This window comes from Cyprinodon tularosa, unplaced genomic scaffold (assembly GCF_016077235.1).
Source record: "Cyprinodon tularosa strain WSP-4 unplaced genomic scaffold, ASM1607723v1 ctg560, whole genome shotgun sequence".
In the NCBI taxonomy this organism is placed as follows: Eukaryota; Metazoa; Chordata; class Actinopteri; order Cyprinodontiformes; family Cyprinodontidae; genus Cyprinodon; species Cyprinodon tularosa.
In genome coordinates, this window is record NW_024039297.1 from 938,761 (window position 1) to 962,995 (window position 24,235).

Below are 24,235 nucleotides of genomic sequence, written 5' to 3' on the forward strand. Positions count from 1 at the left end.
CGCTGAGAGGACTTCGCTGTCCTTCACTTCTATCTTTTTTTTTATATTATTATATTTTTATAAATTTTTATATTTTTATATATTTTTCTTCCAATAATTCACTCACTCCTTATTAAAAGAAAAACTACTCACAATTCTCTGCGTCCTCGAAATGCTTCAACCGTCGGACCCCAGCTTGTAAGGGAGAGACCAGTCCCGTAAAGGGTCTCTTTGCTGCGGCCGCAGGCTTATCTGGGTCTCACTTACCTGCTGGGGGTCGTCGGGTATCTTGCAATCCGGCTCGAAGGACCAATTAATGTTAGGTTTAAACACCAAACATTTTATGCAGTAACCTGTACAAAGAATGACACAGAGAATTTTAGTATGATTCACTTGCAAGGAGAGTGATCAGAGACTGTTCAGTTACAATTCTCCAAACCACTCTGAAACAGCTCCGCTCTCACAAGCCTTTTTATTAAGGAAACGCCCTGGCTACAATGTGGTTCCGACTGCTAAGGGGAGGGGGAAGGGTGAAGCCAGTCGGAACCAGAAGGGAGGGGTGAAACCCAGTCGGTACCAGAAGTTATACAATATCATGAGATAAGAGCTTTCACTCCTTTCTCCGGTGTTAGTGAGTGCATTTCCCCGTGTTTTCTCCTTGCTGACCTTGAGCAGCCAGCACTGCATCTGCACACACTAATAACAAGCATTAGAAAGACAGCAAGTGAAACATTTCAACACTTTGTGTAATACAAGTATACAGGAATATGCAAATGTGTAAATATGAATGTATAAGGATAACAAAATGTGTGAGCATAATAATATGATCTCAGTGTGTAAGCATAATAATATGATTAAAGTAATATGATTAAAAGTAGAATAACTTGTACAATTAATCCAACAATCTCACAAGAATTTGCAAAATATCACGAGAGTTTGTAACAGAACGATGAAATTTCACCAGATTTTGAAAGTAAAATAGATCGATACCGCGTTTTTAAAAATCAGTTTGATATCAGCATATGAAAATATATTTGAGTATATTATTTTTCAAAGTGTCAGAAATGGATAACAGAACTGCTATTTTCAATGACTACTTATTTTTGTCCAGCTTTAACATCAGTATCGATATCGGTTATTGGCTACATTAGTTTTAAAATATCGGATATCGGCCAAAATCCCAATATCGTGCATCCCTAGTGGAAAACATCAGCGAGTTAAATTTAAAAAAATAAGCGTTTGAATCTAAAACAAGCCTTGGTGGATGATCTAGTGAAGTCATGCAACTCTGAATGTTTCCAGATGTTCAACATTTAAAGGTCAGAGGGGAGCATCTATGTGACAGTTCTGCTGATTTTCTATTTTTTCTTTCTAAGCTTTAAAGTTAAACTGCTGAATTACTGAGGAACTTTTTCTTTGCGCAAAGTTTCTCTATATTGAAATGTTTGAAACGTAGAGAAACAAAGTATAGACAGAGTCATGCCTTTAACTCATCGATGTGATCGTACACTGCAAACACCATCTAGAAAAATAAAAAATGTCTTAAATTAAGTGTATTTGCCTTTAATTTGAGCAGTTAAATAAGATGACTTGCTAACAACTTAGAGAATAATTGTATTTTGTCTTGTCTCGCCTTTTCACCTCATTCAACATTTCAGCTTAGAAAATGACAAACAAATTTCAGTACTGGAGTAACATTTATTTGACCCAAGGAAAAGCTCTAGATATGAAGCTACAATTGTCCCATTTAGCAGTTTTTATAAACCCAAGGTGAGTCCTTCCTGCATGTGTGACAGGTATACTTTGTGCAGTGCACACAACGCTCAGTGCTGTGGTTCCTGTTGCAGGCTGTACACCTGGCCTGCTTAGAATGACAATGAAACATACCTAAAAAAAATAGAGTTTAGCACATTTTCCCAAAGTATGTAGTATGAACTAGATGAAGTTATCTATGTGTGCTATACGTTTTGTGGCACTACACACTGCAAAAATGATCTAGAATTAAGTAAAAATTTGTTAAATTTAGTGTATTTACCCTTAATTTGAGTGGGTAAATATGATGATTTGCCAATTGAATTAGTATCTTTACTCTTAAAATAAGAAAAATAGATAATATGAACTTGAAATAAGACAATGCAGTTGTTTTTTCTTATTTTAAATGTAAATTGTCTTGACAAATTGTCTCACTTTCGTACTGAATTGGAGAAAAAATGCACTTATTTTAAGTAAAAATTGCTTAATTAGATTTCCATTTTTTGCAGTGCAATGATCTATAGTGTAATTATTGGCTATTATATGCTTATAATAACAATGAATAAATCTCCAAAAATACAGTTTGGCCTATTTATTAAAAAAGAATTTAAAAAAAATTAGAACTCTAAATATACAGTCATATGTCTATATACCTATTTTTTTAAATGTATTTATTACTGTTTTCAAGGCTGCAATTTAAAATATGAAATTGTCTAGAGCTGTTCTATACAAAATTTCTTTTTGTTTACAGTTGTGTATAAAAAAATGACAAAATAAATCTGTCTAAGTCTCGAAGTCATAAGTAATTCTTGGCCTTTTATATGCTTATAACAATGAAGAAAAAAAAATGAGTTTAGCACATTTTCCCAAAGTAAGAGTTGTAGTGTGAACTAGATGAGGTTATCTATGTTTGGAGGCACTACAACAATCTATAGTGTAATTATTGGCTTTTATATGCTTATAATAATAATGAATAAATCTCCAAAAATAAAGTTTGGCATATCTTTCCAAAGTAAGAGTTGTAGTCTGATCCAGATGAGATTATCTGTTTATCCTACAAGTTTGAAGGCAGTACAATGACCTATAGTGTCAACCTATTCTCAGTATGAAATCGTACGAAAAGTTATGCACCGTAATTTTGTACGTTTTGGACGTTTTTTTCGTCGTATGCGCATGCGCATCTGACGCACCATTCACGAATATAGAATATAAATTACAATTATCCCTAACCCTAAGATATAAAACAGCAAGCAACATAGTTAGAGACATGAATAAGTGATGATTGCACTGTTTTTCCCAGTTTTACGTCCATCTGCTTTTTTTTTCTGTGGTTTTTTGAGGAAAAATGTCCAAAACGTACGAAATAGTGTGCATAACTTTTCGTACGATTTCATACACACTGATAATGAGAATATGTTGATAGTGTAGTCATTGCTCATTTTATACTTATTCTAATAATAGAATAGAGGTGCCATTTATCATTTAGGTTTTGGAAATTCCTCAGAAAAGTATTATTTTCGAATCCAATGAATGTGATAATAATCCACCTCTCCTTGGTGACGCTTTAGAATATTTCTCTCTGATTATTTTGCGACTTGCAGAGCTTGCTCCTCCTGCACATTTTTGGAGCAGTGAGCTCCCCATAGGGTCCAATGTAATTCTCCCAGTGCGATAGGTGACTCGTTTTTAGGAAACTACAGTTGTAGCTCACTTTCTGCCTTGCTCTGGTGTCTGTTTTGTAGAATAAACCATCAGTTATTCTCGTATCTCCTGGACTTTTAGTGTTAAAGCTGTTTTTTGTTGATTTCAAACACACATCCAGTCAGTTTGCAGAGTAGATTATCCCTCATCTCACCTTGTAAGATCATATGATGGGGCATCATCACCATAAGGTATGCGGTGTGCTTCCTTTCAGATACAAAAACCAGATCACTGCCGAAAACTCAACAGCCTTCATTTCAAACTGTTCAAAAACCTGTAAATCAGAAACCACAATTAGTTCAGAGCTGAAATTAGCCACTTCATCTACAAAGATATTCAGTAAATAATTGCTAAGTTTCAGCTAGATCAAAAAACTGGAGGTGGGTCAGAAAGGAAAAAAAAAATGCAACCACTTTTGGGATTTCCTTAATCATATTTAGTTACTTTAACAGAGTTGTTTTATGTTAGTAGGGTAGGACATAAAACAATTGTGTTAAAGTAACTAAATATGATTAAGTAAATGCTGAAAGCGGTTGCATTGAAAGCCCCCCGTAAAATGCTCAGTACCTCTTAGTTTTAATGTTTGCTTCAAAGCTGACAGATGATGGGGGTTCTGGCCGTTACTGTGGAAGAGATCAGGAACTTTAGACTGAAACCTGAGATCTACTGGGACCCAGAATGTGAGTCGATGGCATGAGAGGATTTTCTACATTCAGGGCCGGATCTATCAAAGGTTTGCGTGTATTAAAACGTGAGCTACGTATTTCACTGCGCACGCTACAAAATGTACAAACTGATCTTTCAACAGCGTGCTAAAAGGATTTGGTCTTTAAAACGTGCTAAATAGCGTCTCTTATCCATTTAGTACTTTTTCTGCAATGAATATTCAATATAGGGCGTTTACACGCAAAAGTGCGTCTTGTGGGAGGATAACATGTAAATATATTAATTTAGCACTCGCAAAGTGATTTATCAAACCTGAAAGCAATTTTGCTAACGGTATCTGACTCTATATTTAACACGTTTCAAAAGAAGGTGCAAATGGTCTGTATGCGTAATTGCGCACACATGGCAACGGTTATTGTCGCAAGAAGGAGAAATCGAAATGAAGCAAGGAGACGCAGAGAACGCATTTTTTCACTCCGTGTGAATATTTTTGGAATGAACGAGGAAACGATCATCAAAACATATCGTTTATCCAGCATTGCCATTTTGGAGCTGTTGAGGAAACTCCGAATGGATTTGGAGCCAGGCACAAGGAGGACCCACGCAATACCAGATATCACGAAACTCCTTGCAACATTGCACTTTTTTGCATCTGGGATCTCCCAATCTCGTTTTTCAGAAGTGCTGTCCGACGTTTTAAATGCCATGTCGCCCTGACGCCCTACCGGAGAGAACCCCGACCTCTGCGCCTGTGGAGCAACATGCCAATGCAGTCATCTTATCCACAGTCACTTCTTGTGAGCCATTTGGTATGTGCATTTTTCTACAGGCCGATAAAAAACACCTGTTTTATTTTTGTTTGTGTGTTTTTTTCTTACTGCGGGAATAAAGGTTAGGGAATAAAGGTTGCCAAAGTTTATATATATATATATATATATATATATATATATATATATATATATATTTATTTTTTTGGAGGGGGTGGTGTCACTGTAAGATTAAAATTTCTTAATGCACTAGTTTGCACAAACTACAAACTACTTTGCCGCAAACCACAAAACGCGCAAAACCATCATTTAAATAGGGCGTCTCCAACAGTTTTGCGCCTGCCACCAGTTACGCAATCGCTCTTGTTAAATCACCCGCAAACCATGGTTCAGCCCCTCGCGCAAAATTCCACTTTGCGAGCGCAAATTACTGCACGCAAAATTGGATCTTGATAAATCCGGCCCTCAGTCTATTTGCAGGCATGAAAATGCTGATCAGTGCAGGTTAAACAGAACTATATGATTACATGGTGTGAATGTTGTTCTGTAGATCTGCTCAGATCTGCCTTGTGATCTATTTAAGAAATGTTTAAGAAACAGGAGCAAGAAAATATATCTGATGCGAGTCAGATAAGGAGCAGAGGCGTCAAAAATATTCATGTTTACAAGTCCAGTAGAAGTATAAATCCTATTATTTAAAGCCCTTTTGTAGAAGTTAAGAGGATCAACTTAAGCTTTTCAATCCAGGAAAATTGCAAAAGTACCATTTTTAAAACTACTCAAAGAATAAAAGTAATGCAGGAAAAACTGTTAAGGCCAGAAGCTTTACTGCTCTACCCTATTAAAGGAACATTTTTCTACAATTCTGGATGAAAACTTCCTTAGACTTCAATTTATTAGTTTTATAACTAATGGTAATAGTGTGACATTTAACTTTGCATCATCTTGAAAAACAATTTATGTTAGTATCTAGTTAACAAGTTGGGGCAGCACCGAGTCCAACCACAAAGAAATTAATTGTCTGAATGAAACTAAGTATTTAGAATTTTTTTTTTTTTATACCAAAAGGCCATAATGAAAATGAGCTTAAATGAAACAAAACTAATGAGATTATTTTCAAAATGTAAGGAGTTAAAGGAAAGTTATCTAAAAAAAATTAATAAATACTCAGATAAAGTATAGATGGCCAGCATTTTCGCTTAAGGAAATTAACAAAGTATTTGTACTTTGTTACTTTATGCCTCTGATAAAGCTTAAAAGAACCCAATTAATTGCTGCAGGTGACTGAGATCCCTGTCAAGGTTTCTGTTTTATTACTTTAATATCCAGAAGCTACAGGAGCGCCAGTCACTGACAGGAGATAAATGTTGGATGAAGGTGGACAGACTTTTCACTCAGAGTGGTTCACATGTAAAATATACACAATCTGTTGCGATCTGCATGAACAAAAAACAAGAAAAGGAATGAACAAAATTATGTCAGCTAAAGGGAGAATGTAGTGTCGTGGGAAAAAAGTATTCAACTCTTCATCCAAGTAAAAAAATCGATGGATTTCACGCAGTCGGCACTTTATTGTTATCTTTCCAAACAGAGAGAACAGTTCATCATACGTCCCTTATTGCACGGTAATCAGCCCTGTTCTGCCTGAGCAGCGTTCGTTCCTCCTTACTGACAATAATGGAAATTAGTCAGAGTCAAAACTAATTACAGACACTTTGGTTAAACAGTAACATGAATAAATTCAAAATAGACGTATACCAAAAACCAATTAAAAGTATACAAACTTATCGCAACAGTATATTTATATGAATGCAAACAACAAAAAACATTATAAAAACACTTTATAAAATCAAAACAATTTCATGTACAGGTTTACTTGTTGTCCATAAATCTTGCCCTTCTGAGGCTTTGTGAAGGTAAATGTGTTTTTTTATGGTTTCCATGGTTCATGTATTTCATGTTTAAAAGAAATACCACAACTGTAAAAATTTGCATTTTCAAAAAAGGGAGGCAGTAGGCCCTTCAGAGTCGAGATCAGGTACCCTGCAGAGTGTCTGAGCATCGTGTCACAGACCAGGTGACCTGCAGATACTCTCAGATCAATGAGTGTAGACAAACACCCCCCCACCACCACCACCACCTCTAACCCGGTGCAGATACTTCACCGGGTTAGAGGTGAAAACCACTGCCAGGAAAGGGATGCACCTTTTACAGTATCTGATTGGATATGGGAGGAGGCATGATGGTGGGGGTCTCAGTGCATGGAGCACAGAGAGATTAGTGATAATGGGTTAAATGGACCAAAGCTTTGGTTGTTTAAAACTCTAAACACCATCATCCTGAAAAATGAAAACACAACTGATAATCTAAGCCTGATAGAAATGATTACTGTAATTTTCTGACTATAAGAAAATACTTTTAATCGTGAAGCTTATAGTCCGTTGAGACTTTGGGATTTTTCATGAGGATTTGTTTTGGTTTGTTCTGCTGTTGTCTTGCAGAAAGGAATGTGATCAGACACAGAGCGGCATGTTGGTCACAAGTCTGTCCGCCAGGCAAAGTGGTGGCGTACAAATGAGTGTGAAAAAGAAACTAGATTACACTGCAAAAAAATGTAAATCTCAATAAGTTATTTTTTCTTAAATTAAGTGCATTTTTTCCTGAATTAAGGAGGTAACTGCAACACTTTGCCAATGGAATAAGACAATTTACATTTAAAATAAGAAAAAACTATTGCATTGTCTTATTTCAAGTGTATAATATCTAGTTATCTTATTTTAAGAGTTAAAATACTCATTCCATTGGCAAATCATATTATTTTCCTCCTCAAATTAAGGGTAAATACACTTACTTTTAGACTTTTTTACTCATTTTTAGATAATTTTTGCAGTGTAGCCAGAGCAAGCGGAGTATTACAGGTGGAAAAAGAGGCTTTCATTCACAAACTCTCATTATGGCAAACAAAAGAAATGCATATGATGCAGATTTTAAATTAAAGGCAGTTGATTTGGCTCTCAGAGCTGCCGAACGTACCCTTGGTATAAACGAATGAATGGCGAGACGTTGGAGACGCCAGAATGAACAAGTGGCTCAGTTCAAAAAGGAGAAAAAAAAGCAAACTAACTTAGTTACTAACTCAGTTACTTACACCATAAGGTAATGCGTTACTGTGAAAGGTAACTATTTAGTTACTTTTTTTTTTTAAAGGTTCACATTATGCCCTTATAGCCTTAATTTCAGAAATGTTATTGCACTGGAGAATAATACCATCTGTTGAAGAACTTGACATGCATTTGCATCATGAAACTCTGCTAAGCAATTCTATATACAAGCAACAAAGATATGTTTCAAAGTGCCAATTTATTTCAGGGCAGAACAAACTGACAATGCTTTGCCTGCAAAATTGCCCTTTACAGCAGGTGGCCTGCTATAATTTGTTCCCCCCTTGTAACTTTAAGAAACAAAGGCCAATCAACTCCAAAGTTTCAGGAATGAATTGCCATCATAAAAGATGCTTATAAGCCAAAAATGAAAAAGCTGGGACCTTTTTTGTCTGATTTAGACAGGGGGAACAGATTACAGCAGGTTTTATTTCATATTGCCAGTTCTGGCAATATGGGATGAAATAAAACGGCTGATGTTAGAACACAAACTGTTTATTAAGGATAGTACAACAGTGATAAATTGTAAGTTAATATAAACACAAATATAGATTAAACTACTAAATTTCAACCAGGAAAAAATTATTTCCTTCTGCATATAGTCTTTAATGATTACAGGTGCACTCCATTTTCTATTTCATTTTTATTACAAGTATATGGTTTACAACAGTTTTCAATGGGATGAGAACATATGGACACTGTGAAACAATGAGAGATTTTTTAATGAACGTGTGGAAAAGAACAAGGATCTGTTTGCTTTCAGAGGGAGGAGTAGACACTGCTGTCAGCAACCAGCTTTCAAGCAAACGTTTGTGTTTTATTATGCTACGTTCAGACCGGACGCTGCAAAAGCAGCAAAATCATGTCTGCTGCTTCATTTTTGCTGCTTGTACCAGTTAGTTCTGACGCGCGGCTGAAGCAGCTTTGCTGCTCTTGCTGCGTGGTGCAAAAGTGTGTCTGATGCGCGTTGGGCGGAGCTTCACTATCCTTTCTCTGCCTTGCAGCTATATTTGCTGTGATCAGTGGGAATAAAGTAGTTTTAATATGTTTTTAAGTGAGAAAATACACCTGAAAACTTAATCAGTGCAGTCAGTTCATCCAGATTACAATCCTGTCTCCCAATGTTATTTCTGTCGGAGCCGCTCAGACCCCCACATACCGGCGGTGCGCCGACAGAAGGAAGCCCTTCAACAGTAGCCTCTGGACGGGTCGCCTCCTCGCGGTTCACCGCGGCGGCTGGTAGGTGTTTTTCATCTAAATAATCCGATCTGCAGGCAGCAGGATAATAAAAGCCATATATATATATATATATATATATATATATATATTTTAAGTTAATTATGCTTTAATAAACTGTTTAAGAGAAGTGATCAGAGCAGTCTGTGTCATCAGCGCTGTGTCTCTCTATGCCAGCTCCCAGATCAGCTTCTCTGATTGGTTGACGCGGCGCGTCGAGCAGCAAAAATTCAATTTTTCCATCTCGAGCAGCAACGCGTTTGCGGCGCGTCACGCACGTCAGATGCCAAAACGCGCCCGACGCGCTGCTTCAGCTGCTCAGACGTGCTGCGTCTGCTGCTCAAAACGCGCCGCAGGACCTTTTGCTGCGCCTTGACGCGCGTCAACCATTGACTTTGCATGTAAACTCGCTGCTTCTGTCGCGCCAGCTGCCCCCGGTGTGAACGCAGCATTATTAGTTTAAGATCAATATCACTGGCGATATTCTGCTATAACATGTGAAGAATAAAACAGTAAAGCTCAACTTTCATACATGTAAAACTTTTCAAATTTCAAGTTCTGCACGTTGGAATTGAGGCGGAGTTAAGTCGGGTTGTTCGTTCGCTCCCGACGAGGGGATACAAATTTTCCCAGGGATAACTACCTTGGCACGACACCGGTAGCCTCTAGCTTCGTCGCAGCATGTTGCTTTTGTAGGTGTTTCAACAGATTACAGTTGCTGTTCTGGGCTGTAGATAGAATCTTTGATCCAAGGCACAAATTGTAAATTAATGAGAATATCTCCAAGTGAAGAAACTCGACTTGGGCTCTGCAGCAGCCGCCATGATGACTAGTGTTGGTAAACACGAACACGCCCTCAGCATGTTTCCTTCCTGTCTCCCTCTCTCTAACACAGGAAGACAATCCTTCACTGCAGCTTTTAAGTCTCTAGCTGATCCCGAGACTATAAAATAGCGCAGTAACGCATCATGTAGTAATGTTAACGGAGTTACTGAATTTAAAAACTAACGCGTTAGCTTACTAGTTAGTGAAAAAAATACCGCCGTTACAGTAACACGTTACTTTGTAACGCGTTAGTCCCAACACTGGTCACAGATTTATGAAACGAAAAGGATTGTCCATTGGGGCACGGATGACTCTGTCAGCAACTCCCTCCTGACTACGCAGAAAAAATAACATACTTCTACAAATTCACACTAAGAAAGATAAACAAATATTCCATCGGAATGGATGAGATCATAAATATGGATGAGGTGCCTCTGAATTTTGACCTGCCTCTCACTGGGACTGTTAAGAAGTGAAGCGAATCATCCATCGCAGTGAGAACAACTGGCCATGAGAAAAACTGATTTCACTTCTGTTCTGAGCTGCACAGCATCTGGGTTAAAACAACTGACACCCTTTCTACTTTTCAGAGTGGCTCAGGTTATCCTGAGCTATCTCTATAGTTCTGCTGCTATAGGCTTAGACTGCTGGAGGACATAGGGACCCCTTTTTCATCATTCTGCTTCATTCTATCTCTATTCTCCCACTCTGCAGAATCTGTTAGTTCAATCTCTAACGTTCTGCTCTCTCTGCTTTTTCTCATAGTAGCTTCATCTGGTCTGTTCCTGTTTGGCTGTGACTCCATCCTGGAGAGAAATATCAGCTGTGCTGCTGCCATCAACACCTTTGTTTCTAGGTGTTGGAGCTTGGCCTGTTTTCCAGTGTAGTCCTGTTTCTCTGACTGTGACTAACTGGATGTGCTCTCTTCATCCTCTGACATGGGAGCTGGCTCGGAGCTCGTCTGCCTGGCTGTGTGTTTCCTGGACGGGGCCGCCTGTGGAGCTGGTTGACAGTTGCCTTTTGTATCTATGCTTCTTTTTCTATGTCTGCTTCTGTCTCCTTGAACCCCAGTCGACCTCAGCAGATGGCCGTTCACACTGAGCCTGGTTCTGCTGGAGGTTTCTTCCTGTTCAAAGGGAGTTTTTCCTCTCCACTGTCGCTACAAGCAAGCTTAGTGTGAGGGATTGCTGAAGAGTCAATGAGTCGATGCAATCAACTGGTTTTTCTTATAAAACTGAACTAAACTAACGATCTGATCTGGTTAATTCGTTCCAGAAAGTTCCTTGTGAGGACGTGTTGTGAATTGGTGCTATAGAAATAAACTGACTTCAATTGAACTCATTTTATTTTGGTTCCTTTATTTCTTTTCACACCATCAGCAGAAACATTCAGCTAACAAGGAGCCACATATTTATTTTTTATTTATTTTTTACACAGCGCTGAGCAGCTGTAAAAAAGGCAGCATGGATCACATCGAAGGAGCTAAATAGCCAAGAATTCGTATTTTGGAATAAAAACCTTTTTTGCTCTGATCAAATGTCACAGTTAAATTTTACAGTAAACAACAATAAAACAAAGAGGAAATAAAAGTATTTAGCTGTGAGCCGCAGCAAGTTTAAAGCACTTTAATCACTGATCATCGTCAGCAGCTTGATTTTTCTCATAATGCTGGAAGAGGCCTTCATGATGCTCTGACCCAGGCATGTCCAAAGTCGGTCCTGCAGGTTTTAGAGGTTTCTCTGCTCTAGCCAGCCTGCTTTCTTTGATTGCTGATTAACGGCTAAATTAATTAGCTCTGCTAGAGCAGGGAACCTATTGGCTTCATCAGGTCGTGATCTGCAGCTCTCGCTGGATCGGTTCGCAGCCGAGTGTGAAGCGGCCGGGATGGGGATCAGTGCCTCCAAATCCGAGGCCATGGTCTTAAGCCGGAAAAGGGTAGAGTGCCTTCTCCGGGTCAGGGGGGGGGGGTCCTGCCCCAAGTAGAGGAGTTTAAGTATCTTGGGATCTTGTTCACGAATGAGGGAGGAAGGGAGCAGGAGATCGACAGGCGGATTGGTGCAGCGTCTGCCGTGAAGCGGGCGCTGTACCGGTCCGTCGTGGTGAAGAGAGAGCTGAGTCAAAAAGCGTAGCTCTCGATTTACCGGTCGATCCACGTTCCTACCCTCATATATGGTCATGAACTCTGGGTCATGACCGAAAGAACGAGATCGCGGATTACAAGCGGCCGAAATGGGTTTCCTCCGTAGGGTGGCTGGGCTCTCCCTTAGAGATAGGGTGAGAAGCTCGGTCATCCGGGAGGGACTCGGAGTAGAGCTGCTGCTCCTCCACGTCGAGAGGAGCCAGTTGAGGTGGCTCGGGCATCTGTTTAGGATGCCTCCTGGACGCCTCCCTGGTGAGGTGTTCCGGGCACGTCCCACCGGGGGGAGGCCCCGGGGAAGACCCAGGACACGCTGGAGAGACTATGTTTCTCGGCTGGCCTGGGAACGCCTTGGGGTTCCTCCTGAAGAGCTGGAAGAAGTGGCTGGGGAGAGGGAAGTCTGGGCCTCCCTTCTTAAGCTGCTGCCCCCACGACCCGACCCCGGATACGCGGAGGAAGATGGATGGATGGATGGATGGAGAGCAGGGAACCATCAAAAACCTGCAGGACAGCGGCCTGCAAGGACCGACTTTGGGTATGCCTGCTCTAACCACTTAAACGTACTCGTTCCTATGATGGATTATGGACCTTCTATCATCTTTAAGGCTGGGAATACACTGTAAGACTTTCCGCCCTTTTCGGGCCCAATCTCCTATTGTACACTGTATGCCCAGCCTAAGATAGAACCGGACCATCCAACGACAGGAGGTCCTCCTCAGTCCCCAGAATAATGACCCAAACCCGATCAATGTTTCTAAGGTCCGCTCTGTTATTCATCAAAACAGGGTGAAGTTAACATGGATGAAAGTTTCCATCGCAGTTCTGAAGTTGAGACGGATCTTTGGGAGTCAAAAAGCTCAATCTTCCATCTTCTTCTGGGATTTCTCGGCTGTGTGAACCTTCTTCATGTGGAGCCTGACGTAGGTCTTCCGGTTGAAGGTGTTCCCGCAGACCTGGCAGCGGTGTCGTTTCTCGCCCGTGTGCGTGTTCCGGTGCTGCGTGAGGAAGCTGCGGTCGCTGAAGCCGCGGCCGCACACTGTGCACACGTACGGCTTCTCCTCTGTGTGGCACCTGGCGTGGCGCAGCATGTTCTGCCGGAAGTTGAATGACTTGCCGCACTCGCTGCAGGTGAACGGCTTCTCCCCGGTGTGGACCCTCTGGTGCACCTTCAGGTGGAACAGAGAGTCGAAGCACTTCCCGCACACGTCGCACACTCTCTTGCTGATGTGGGTTTTCAGATGAAGTTTGAGGTTTTCCTTCGACACGAACTGATTGCCGCAGACGCCGCAGAGGTCCGTGGCGTGGATTTTGGCATGATTCACCAGAGAGATTTTGGAGCAGAAGGTCACCCCGCAAACCTTGCAGGGCACCTGCCGGCGTTTCTTATTGGAACTGGTCTCACTGTGGTCACTTGGACCCACAGGGGCGCCTTCCACGCTGGACTTCTTGATGTGGATCAGCAGGTGCCGCTTGTGGGTGGTGTAGTCGTTGAAGGTTTTACCGCAGAAGCTGCAGGTGTAGGGCCTCTCCCCGGTATGGATTCTCTGATGCCGCACCAGGTGAGGCCGGGTGGTGAAGGATTTCCCGCACTCCGTGCAGACAAATGGCTTCTCTCCAGTGTGGATCCGCATGTGGATCTCCAGGTGTCCCTGGCTGTCAAAACACTTCCCGCACACGTCGCACACCTTCCCGTTTTTGTGAGTGTCCAGGTGAGCCGCTAAGCTGTCCAAGGAGCCGAGGTGATCGCCGCACACGTCGCAGAGCGCCGTCTCATGCTGTTTGCCGTGGTTCAGCAGGGACACCACAGAGTGGAACGACATGCCGCACACCTTGCAGACAGCGCGCGGTTCTCTGAAGGACGGACTCTTCCCGTCGCCGTTTTCGCACGAGGACTCTCCGAGGTGGCTGTTCTTGGCAGAGTGAAGGAACAGGTGGCGCTTCATGGTGGTGTAGTCGTTGAAGCTTCTGCCGCACACGGTGCAGGTGTACGGCCTCTCGCCGGTGTGGGTTCGGACGTGCCGCGCCATGTTGGCCCGGGTGGTGAAGCGCTTCCCGCACTCGCTGCAGACAAACGGCTTCTCCCCCGTGTGGATCCTCATGTGGATCTCCAAGCCACTGCAGCTGGTGAAGCACTTCCCGCAGACGCTGCAGCTCTCCGCCTTGACGTGTGTTTTCAGGTGAGCGTCGAACCTCTCCTCGCCATCGAAGCGTTCCCCGCACACGCCGCAGATGTCCTTGGAGTGAACTTGCACATGGTTCACCAGAGACACGGTGAGGAGGAAGGCTCTGCCACAGATTTTGCAGCAGATGGGAGACTTGTTCTTTTTGGTGGGGTTCAGTTTGGGGGCGACTGGAGGATGAGGAACCCTCTTGTTTGCCTTTGTCTTCTTCTTCTTGGTGCTAATTTGCCTTTTGGACTGGGAGCTTGACCTCCACTCCTCTTCGCTGTCAGCTTCAGAGGAAACTGCAAAGTCTTCCCCAGCCTCTTCCTGCTGGGCCGAGGTGCTCGGCAGAGGATCTTCCTCTTCCACTTTAACGACCGCCTCAATAAACCCGGTTGGACTGGTACCGCTCCGTAGATAAGGAGGCGGGAATTTGACCTGGATGATGCTGCTCTCCTGCAGGTCCGGACACCCCTCAGTCTGACTCCTCCCACCGATACTGGAGGCGTTCTGGTTTGACTCGGAGTCCGAGGCCAGATCAGGCTTTTCCTCCACCTGCTGATGATCAGAGGTGAAGTCCTCGTCCCAGACGGCCAGGCTCAACTGGAGCTCCTCTGCAGAAGAAATAAAGAAGAAGAAACCAGAACCAATCGCCGAATTAGCTTCAAATCAGAGAAAATGATCGTTAAAATCAGCACCTGTCAGTATAAAATATCCATTGTTTGACCAAAGTAGGGAAGCAACTATTTTGCAAGTCGATTAATCTGTCGATTATTTTTTGGAATAATCAATTCAGACAGCCAAAATTAAACCAGTTGAAACTGGTTAAACTGGAATTCTGGATTGAGCAGATTCAAGATGAAAAGCTTATTTCATCTTATGCAAAGTATTTGTATATTTCTTTATAATTTTGACATAATTCCGGCTCTAAGTGGGTCTCTGTCAGCTAAAGGCATATTTTACAGTCTCTATTCTTCAGGTAAGGATTAATCGATTATTAAATATTAAATCGTTCATTGAAATAATGAACGATTAATCATTTCAGCTCCTTACGAAACATTCAGCAGATCTAGAAAGATGCAGACAGGATGTCTTCATCAGCTGATTCAGCCCAGATCTTTAGACGACTGAGTCTGAATGAGACTTACAGGGTTTGATCTGATGTCAATCATTATCCCACACAAAGCTGAGATCAGTTTTACATTTTCTTTTTGGTCCAATTAAGAATCTGAACGGTGTGGAGGGTATCTGCCATCAGAACCGCTGAAGCAGAATTCTGTAGAAGTGCGTCTAACCCAGCAGTGATGTCTGCGTGTCCCTGCCGTTATTTTAACAACTTACAACACTAGGTTGGAATTAGGGCTAAAACCATCAGATTCATCGTGAAAATCAATAGTTGACATAATTGTAACTAATTTGGTAATCGATTAATCGTTAACTGGAGTATAAAACAATAAAAAGGTTAACTGATTTTTAAATGTTTCAGTTTAGTATGGGAAAAAAATCTGAATTCTGAGATTAAAGTCAGAATTTTGAGAAAAAAAGTCCTACAGGTGCTGGTCATAAAATTAGAATATCATGAAAAAGTAGATTGATTTCAGTAATTCCATTTAAAAAGTGAAACTTGTATATTATATTCATACATTACATACAAACTCATATATTTCAGATGTTTATTTTGTTTAATTTTGATGATTACAAATGACAACAAATGAAAATCTCAAATTCATCATATCAGAAAATTAGAATATTGTGAAAAGGTTCAAAATTGATGGCCCCTGGTGCCACACTCTAATCAGCTAATTAACTCAAACCACCTGCAAAAGCCTTTAAATGGTCTTTCAGTCTAGTTCTATAGGCTACACAATCATGGGGAAGACTGCTGACTTGACAGTTGTCCAAAAGACGACCATCGACACCTTGCACAAGGAGGGCAAGACACAAAAGGTCATCGCTAAAGAGGCTGGCTGTTCACAGAGCTCAGTGTCCAAGCACATTAATAGAGAGGCGAAGGGAATGAAAAGATGTGGTCGAAAAAAGTGTACAAGCAAGAGAGATAACCGCACCCTGGAGAGGATTGTGAAACAAAACCCATTCAAAAATGTGGGGGAGATTCACAAAGAGTGGACTGCAGCTGGAGTGAGTGCTTCAAGAACCACCACACACAGACGTATGAAAGACATGGGTTTCTGCTGTCGCATTCCTTGTGTCAAGCCACTCTTGAACCACAGACAGCGTCAGAAGCGTCTTGCCTGGGCTAAAGAGAAACAGGACTGGACTGCTGGTGAGTGGTCCAAAGTCATGTTCTCTGATGAAAGTAAATTTTGCATTTCCTTTGGAAATCAAGGTCCCAGAGTCTGGAGGAAAAGAAGAGAGGCACTTCATCCACGTTGCTTGAAGTCCAGTGTAAAGTTTCCACAGTCAGTGATGGTTTGGGGTGCCATGTCATCTGCTGGTGTTGGTCCATTGTGTTTTCTGAGGTCCAGGGTCAACGCAGCCACATACCAGGAAGTTTTAGAGCACTTCATGCTTCCTGCAGCTGACCAACTTTTTGGAGATGCAGATTTCATTTTCCAACAGGACTTGGCACCTGCACACAGTGCCAAAGCTACCAGTACCTGGTTGAAGGACCGTGGTATCCCTGTTCTTAATTGGCCAGCAAACTCTCCTGACCTTAACCCCATAGAAAATCTATGGGGTATTGTGAAGAAGAAGATGCAATACACCAGACCCAACAATTCAGAAGAGCTAAAAGCCACTATTAGAGCAACCTGGGCTATCATAACACCTGAGCAGTGCCACAGACTGATCGACTCCATGCCACGCCGCATTGCTGCAGTAATACAGGCCAAAGGAGGCCCAACTAAATACTGAGTGCTGTACATGCTCATACTTTTCATGTTCATACTTTTCAGTTGGCCAACATTTCTATAAATCCTTTGTTTTTATTGGTCTTCAGTAATATTCTAATTTTCTGATATGATGAATTTGAGATTTTCATTTGTTGTCATTTGTAATCATCAAAATTAAACAAAATAAACATCTGAAATATATGAGTTTGTATGTAATGTATGAATATAATATACAAGTTTCACTTTTTAAATGGAATTACTGAAATCAATCTACTTTTTCATGATATTCTAATTTTATGACCAGCACCTGTAATTCTGAGATAAAGTCCTAATTCTGAGATTAAAGTCAGAATTCTGAGAAAAAAGTCAGAATTCTGAGATTAAAGTCGTAATTCTGAGAACAAAGTCCTAATTCTGAGATAAAGTCCTAATTCTGAGATTAAAGTACTAATTCTGAGATTAAAGTCGTAATTTGAGAACAAAGTCCTAATTCTGAGATTAAAGTCCTAATTCTGAGATTAAAGTCGTAATTTGAGAACAAAGTCCTAATTCTGAGATTAAAGTCCTAATTCTGAGATTAAAGTCAGAATTATGAGAAAAAATCTGAATTCTGAGATTAAAGTCCTAACTATGAGAACAAAGCCCTAATTCTGAGATTAAAGTCCTAATTCTGAGAAAAAAAAATCAGAATTCTGAGATTAAAGTCCTAATTCTGAGAACAAAGTCCTAATTCTGAGATTAAAGTCCTAATTCTGAGATAAAGTCCTAATTCTGAGATTTAAGTCAGAATTCTGAGAACAAAGTCCTTATTCTGAGATTAAATTTAGAATTCTGAGAAAAAAGTCAGAATTCTAAGATTAAAGTCGTAATTCTGAGAACAAAGTCCTAATTCTGAGATTAAAGTCTTAATTATGAGATTAAAGTCCTAATTCTGAGAACAAAGTCCTAATTCTGAGATTAAAGTCAGAATTATGAGAAAAAAATCTGAATTCTGAGATTAAAGTCCTAACTCTGAGAACAAAGCCCTAATTCTGAGATTAAAGTCCTAATTCTGAGATTAAAGTCAGAATTATGAGAAAAAAATCAGAATTCTGAGATTAAAGTCCTAATTCTGAGATTAAAGTCCTAATTCTGAGGGGAAAAAAAATCAGAATTCTGAGATTAAAGTCCTAATTCTGAGATTTAAGTCAGAATTCTGAGAACAAAGTCCTTATTCTGAGATTAAATTTAGAATTCTGAGAACAAAGTCCTAATTCTGAGATTAAAGTCTTAATTATGAGATTAAAGTCCTAATTCTGAGAACAAAGTCCTAATTCTGAGAACAAAGTCCTAATTCTGAGATTAAAGTCCTAATTCTGAGATTAAAGTCCTAATTCTGAGATTAAAGTCAGAATTATGAGAAAAAAATCAGAATTCTGAGATTAAAGTCCTAATTCTGAGATTAAAGTCCTAATGTTGAGGGAAAAAAAGTCCTAATTCTGAGATTAGAGTCCTAATTCTGAGATTAAAGTCCTAATTCTGAGAACAAAGTCCTAATTCTGAGATTAAAGTCAGAATTATGAGGGGGGAAAAAATCAGAATTCTGAGATTAAAGTCCTAATTCTGAGAACAAAGTCCTAATTCTGAGATTAAAGTCAGAATTATGAGAGAAAAAAAATCAGAATTCTGAGATTAAAGTCCTAATTCTGAGAAAAAAAATCAGAATTCTGAGATTAAAGTCCTAATTCTGAGAAAAAAAGTCAGAATTTTGAGAAAAAAGTCCTGATTCTGAGATTAAAGTCTTAATTCTGAGACTAAAGTCGTAATTCTGAGACTAAAGTCGTAATTCTGAGAACAAAGTCCTAATTCTAAGATTTAAGTCATAATTCTGAGATTAAATTCAGAATTCTGAGATTAAAGTTATAATAAAGATTATAATCAAATGTATGTAGAATTATTTAATTAAAATATACAAAAATTTAAATATAATTCTTAAAGAGGAAAACTGTTTAGTAAAATTTACGACAAATGTTGTCTTTAAGTTCAGAAACAAGTAAAAAATAAAACTTTATAAAATGTTTGTATTTAAACATCTTTTCAAAATAATTTGTGAATTTTGGTTTTTATCCGGATGTAAATAAAGTAATTATGTTGAGATTTAAGGATAATATCAATGAAAACATTCATACTTTATCGGTTTAAGTGAAAAAAGTTGAAAGTGAAATAATAAACATGTTTTATTTAAATTTAATCAAGGAAAGTAAATCAATAAGGAGCCTCCTGCTTGAGATCCAGGAGGTAGACGGAGCCGCAGCCCCATCCGGAGGCCCACCGGCAGCCCACGCACCTGAGTGCCGGCCTCTGCGGTCCTGAGGCTCGGCCGCCCCCTGCAGCATCCTCCGCTGCCGGTGGAGCTCCTGCTTGGAGAGCAGCAGCTCCTCCTCGTAGCCTGAAATGGTTTTCTTCACCGCCTCGAAGATCTCATCCGCGGCCGCGCAGAGCCGCTCGTTCACCAGCAGCCGGAGGAGCTGGATGCTGGACATGACGCGGGCGGAGATACGAAAAATAAAAAAAATTGCTCGCAGAGTTTATAAGTGTTAAATCTGAAACATGCCCAAAAACAGCAGCCCAGCTTTTTTTCTCTTTATGGCCCATGCTGCCACCTAGCGGAGCGGAGTAGGAATGACAGGCTGTCAGCTTCAGTAAGGACACACGTTCCTGCCTATTGGCCTCTGAGCTTTGATACTCAACGGAAAGTAGAGTCAGGACCAAACACTGATTAATGGTGAACAACTGCTGCCTTTTGCAGAACCAGGGGCGGATTTAGGAAATTTGGGGCCCTAGAACAAGACAGACAGGAGGCCCTCTGAATGGAGAAGACAACACATAAAACAGACCCATTCTACAGATAAATATTAATAGAATAGACATCCATTATCTGTTCTAGGTTGTGTCCCTCTCTTCTTGTCCCTTTTCTTCTTGTTTTCCTCTCTATGTTTTGTATTCAGCTGACTTTTCATGCTGTCTCTAAAGGAATGAAAGATTTTTTCCAAGCACTAAGCTCACTTAGCTGATTGCTCCTTCCTGTGTTTCCAAAAAGGCCAAAGTAAATAACCCAGTCCTTCTTTTCACTGTAGACAAGCCATGATCTGCTTATCTGTTCTCCATTTTTCATTTGGATGAAATAATAGCTGCATGAATCATGACAGCAGACAAGATAGAGGAGAGCAGGAGGCGGGGGTTACCAATCTACTCGCTCTGGAGAGCAGAGTTCGCTGCTTTTAGATGTTGTCTCCAAAGTCTCCAGTAGCAGAAAAAAGTCTCTAGATTTGGCGCTAGGAGCTTTTTAGAAATCAAAGTGCTAGAGGGGTCTGAAAAGTAGCTAAATATAGCGACTAAAGCGCTAAGTTGGAAATACTGCTCTTTGCATGGTTTGTTTTCAAATGGTTTGCTGCTGTCTGGTTGGACCTTTCTGAACATGTGCAGCAAATGGACTGATCCAATATGGTGGACCCTGAAGGGGGGGGGGCTGAGACACACTTAATATTATCAGCGTTTTGATGACTTTTTAACAAAAACATAATGTGCACAAATAAGGAATAGTTGTATTAACCATACATGTAAACAGAGTTTTATGGGGCCCTAAGCAGCTTCTTATTATTGCCTGATGGTAAACCCCCTCCCTGTCCAGAACCAAACCTTCAAAGAGCTGATAAGTGGTTCCCTCTGCTTTAGGTCCCTTGCATGAAGACCGTTTCCTGAACAGCCACCTTCACGCCTTCGCTGTGGATTCAGATGTTCCCTCAGACCAAATAAAATGTAAAAAAAAATTTTTAGCTAAAACTCCAAAACAAAAAGAGACGCGTGAATCTGCTGAACATTGAGCCCGATGCTTCCTTTAGAACAGGTGTGATATATTTACTGGTGGAAATCTTCTCGTCCCTATTTTCACATTTTACTGCTGTGAACCTCATTTTTATTTCCTTCAAATATTAACTTTAAAATACATATAGAAAAGAAAGAACCATCCTAGATCTGACACTTAACTTTTAACAGTATTTGCATCCAGCTTTCCTCAGTTACCCACATTTACAGAGTACATTTAATGCAATTTAAGGTATTATCTATTTTAATAATAAAACCATAACATTATGTCAACAAACGTCCATACATTCTGCTCCCTTCATGTTAAAGTGACTCTTTTTTTCCATCTATATGCTCTATAGTTCTGCTGCTATAGGCTTAGACTGCTGGAGGACATAGGGACCCCTTTTTCATCATTCTGCTTCATTCTATCTCTATTCTCCCACTCTGCAGAATCTATTAGTTCAATCTCTAACGTTCTGCTCTCTCTGCTTTTTCTCATAGTAGCTTCATCTGGTCTGTTCCTGTTTGGCTGTGACTTCATCCTGGAGAGAAATATCAGCTGTGCTGCTGCCATCAACACCTTTGTTTCTAGATGTTGGAGCTTGGCCTGTTTTCAAGTGTAGTCCTGTTTCTCTGACTGTGACTAACTGGATGTGCTCTCTTCATCCTCTGACATGGGAGCTGGCTCGGAGCTCGTCTGCCTGGCTGTGTGTTTCCTGGACGGGGCCGCCTGTGGAGCTGGTTGACAGTTGCCTTTTGTATCTATGTTTCTTTTTCTATGTCTGCTTCTGTCTCCTTGAACCCCAGTGGGCCTCAGCAGATGGCCGCTCACACTGAGCCTGGTTCTGCTGGAGGTTTCTTCCTGTTCAAAGCGAGTTTTCCTCTCCACTGTCGCTACAAGCGTGCTTAGTGTGAGGGATTGCTGAAGAGTCAATGAGTCGATGCAATCAGCTGGTTTTCCTTAGATAGAAAACTTTGAATCAATCTGACTGGATGATCTGGTGAACTGAGATGACATGACGTGAATTGGAGCTATAGAAATAAACTGAATAGAATTCTATTTTCAAACCTTTCCTAGATGTTCACTGGTAATACTTTTAAAACCTGGAGAACTGAATGAAATTTTGATCACGTAGTGGGTTAGAAAGATGCCTGTCATACTCCTATTAGTTTTTAGCACCCTTTTTAAAATATTAATAAAAACTGTTTTTCAGGTTTATCACAAAACCTCCAAACAAGAGATAAAGTGATCATGATCATCGTTTTCTTTTTATTTCCTATAAATAACTTCTCTTTTTTCTTTTTGTTATTAAAATTTTTTTTTTTGAAATCCAGTAAAAAAAAAAAAGAAACCTTCCTGAAGCGTCCAGCAGGGGGCAGCATTCTCCACTGAAGCTTTGAGAGTTAAAACGGTCCAAATCAGATCCAAACTCAGCGAATTCAACATTCAACAGTTTTATTGTGAAAAAGTCTCTTCATACATGTCGCCTGTAGCTGTACAATCAATAATTTAAAAATCATCATCATCATCAAACATCCTCACGTTTCAGATCACTCAGCAGCTTCAGGGGAACGAGGCGGGAGAAACAGGAGTAGTGTCCTACTAGAACCAGACCGGCATCGGGGTCCAAACCTCCCACCATCAGCCAGGAGAACCTGCTGAGAGGGGAGGGGAACCTCTGCACGGGTTCTGGTCTAGTGTGATCTGGATCCAGAAGAGCAGAACCTCTTAGGAGATCCTGCTGTTCATGGATCGCTGGGTTCTGACCCGATGGGCCTCCTGATGGACCAGCAGAACCGGCATCGTTGGTCCTCTGACAACCAGGAATGAAACGAATGTTCAGAAGATCAGATAAGATTTAAAGGAGGCCGAGTTCAAGCAGGATCAGGTTCTGGAACCAGTCGGTTCCGATAGTGGCTGGACGGGTTTGGAGAACTTCAAGCTTCTACAGCGGAGCCGTTTTCTTTGGGTTTATTCGTAAATTTGAGTGGTTCTGATGGATCCGAAGCTGAAAGGTTTAAATAAAAATTATGTTCAAACTACAGGTGCTGGTCATAAAATTAGAATATCATGAAAAAGTAGATTGATTTCAGTAATTCCATTTAAAAAGTGAAACTTGTATATTATATTCATACATTACATACAAACTCATATATTTCAGATGTTTATTTGGTTTAATTTTGATGATTACAAATGACAACAAATGAAAATCTCAAATTCATCATATCAGAAAATTAGAATATTGTGAAAAGGTTCAAAATTGATGGCCCCTGGTGCCACACTCTAATCAGCTAATTAACTCAAACCACCTGCAAAAGCCTTTAAATGGTCTTTCAGTCTAGTTCTATAGGCTACACAATCATGGGGAAGACTGCTGACTTGACAGTTGTCCAAAAGACGACCATCGACACCTTGCACAAGGAGGGCAAGACACAAAAGGTCATCGCTAAAGAGGCTGGCTGTTCACAGAGCTCAGTGTCCAAGCACATTAATAGAGAGGCGAAGGGAAGGAAAAGATGTGGTCGAAAAAAGTGTACAAGCAAGAGAGATAACCGCACCCTGGAGAGGATTGTGAAACAAAACCCATTCAAAAATGTGGGGGAGATTCACAAAGAGTGGACTGCAGCTGGAGTGAGTGCTTCAAGAACCACCACACACAGACGTATGAAAGACATGGGTTTCTGCTGTCGCATTCCTTGTGTCAAGCCACTCTTGAACCACAGACAGCGTCAGAAGCGTCTTGCCTGGGCTAAAGAGAAACAGGACTGGACTGCTGGTGAGTGGTCCAAAGTCATGTTCTCTGATGAAAGTAAATTTTGCATTTCCTTTGGAAATCAAGGTCCCAGAGTCTGGAGGAAAAGAAGAGAGGCACTTCATCCACGTTGCTTGAAGTCCAGTGTAAAGTTTCCACAGTCAGTGATGGTTTGGGGTGCCATGTCATCTGCTGGTGTTGGTCCATTGTGTTTTCTGAGGTCCAGGGTCAACGCAGCCACATACCAGGAAGTTTTAGAGCACTTCATGCTTCCTGCAGCTGACCAACTTTTTGGAGATGCAGATTTCATTTTCCAACAGGACTTGGCACCTGCACACAGTGCCAAAGCTACCAGTACCTGGTTGAAGGACCATGGTATCCCTGTTCTTAATTGGCCA

General features: G+C 40.7%; 1 protein-coding gene across 1 annotated transcript; it reads right to left on the reverse strand.

Moving 5' to 3' along the window:
• Positions 1-11,425: 11,425 nt before the first annotated feature.
• On the reverse strand, positions 11,426-20,019 carry LOC119796849 (zinc finger protein 260-like). The gene is made up of 3 exons (XM_038305601.1): positions 19,565-20,019; positions 12,716-15,000; positions 11,426-11,899 (listed from the first exon to the last, which is right to left on the reverse strand). The coding sequence occupies exons 1-2, from the start codon at positions 19,758-19,760 to the stop codon at positions 13,082-13,084; spliced, it is 2,115 nt and encodes a 704-aa protein (XP_038161529.1). The 5' UTR covers positions 19,761-20,019; the 3' UTR covers positions 11,426-11,899; positions 12,716-13,081.
• Between the last annotated feature and the right edge of the window lie 4,216 nt (positions 20,020-24,235).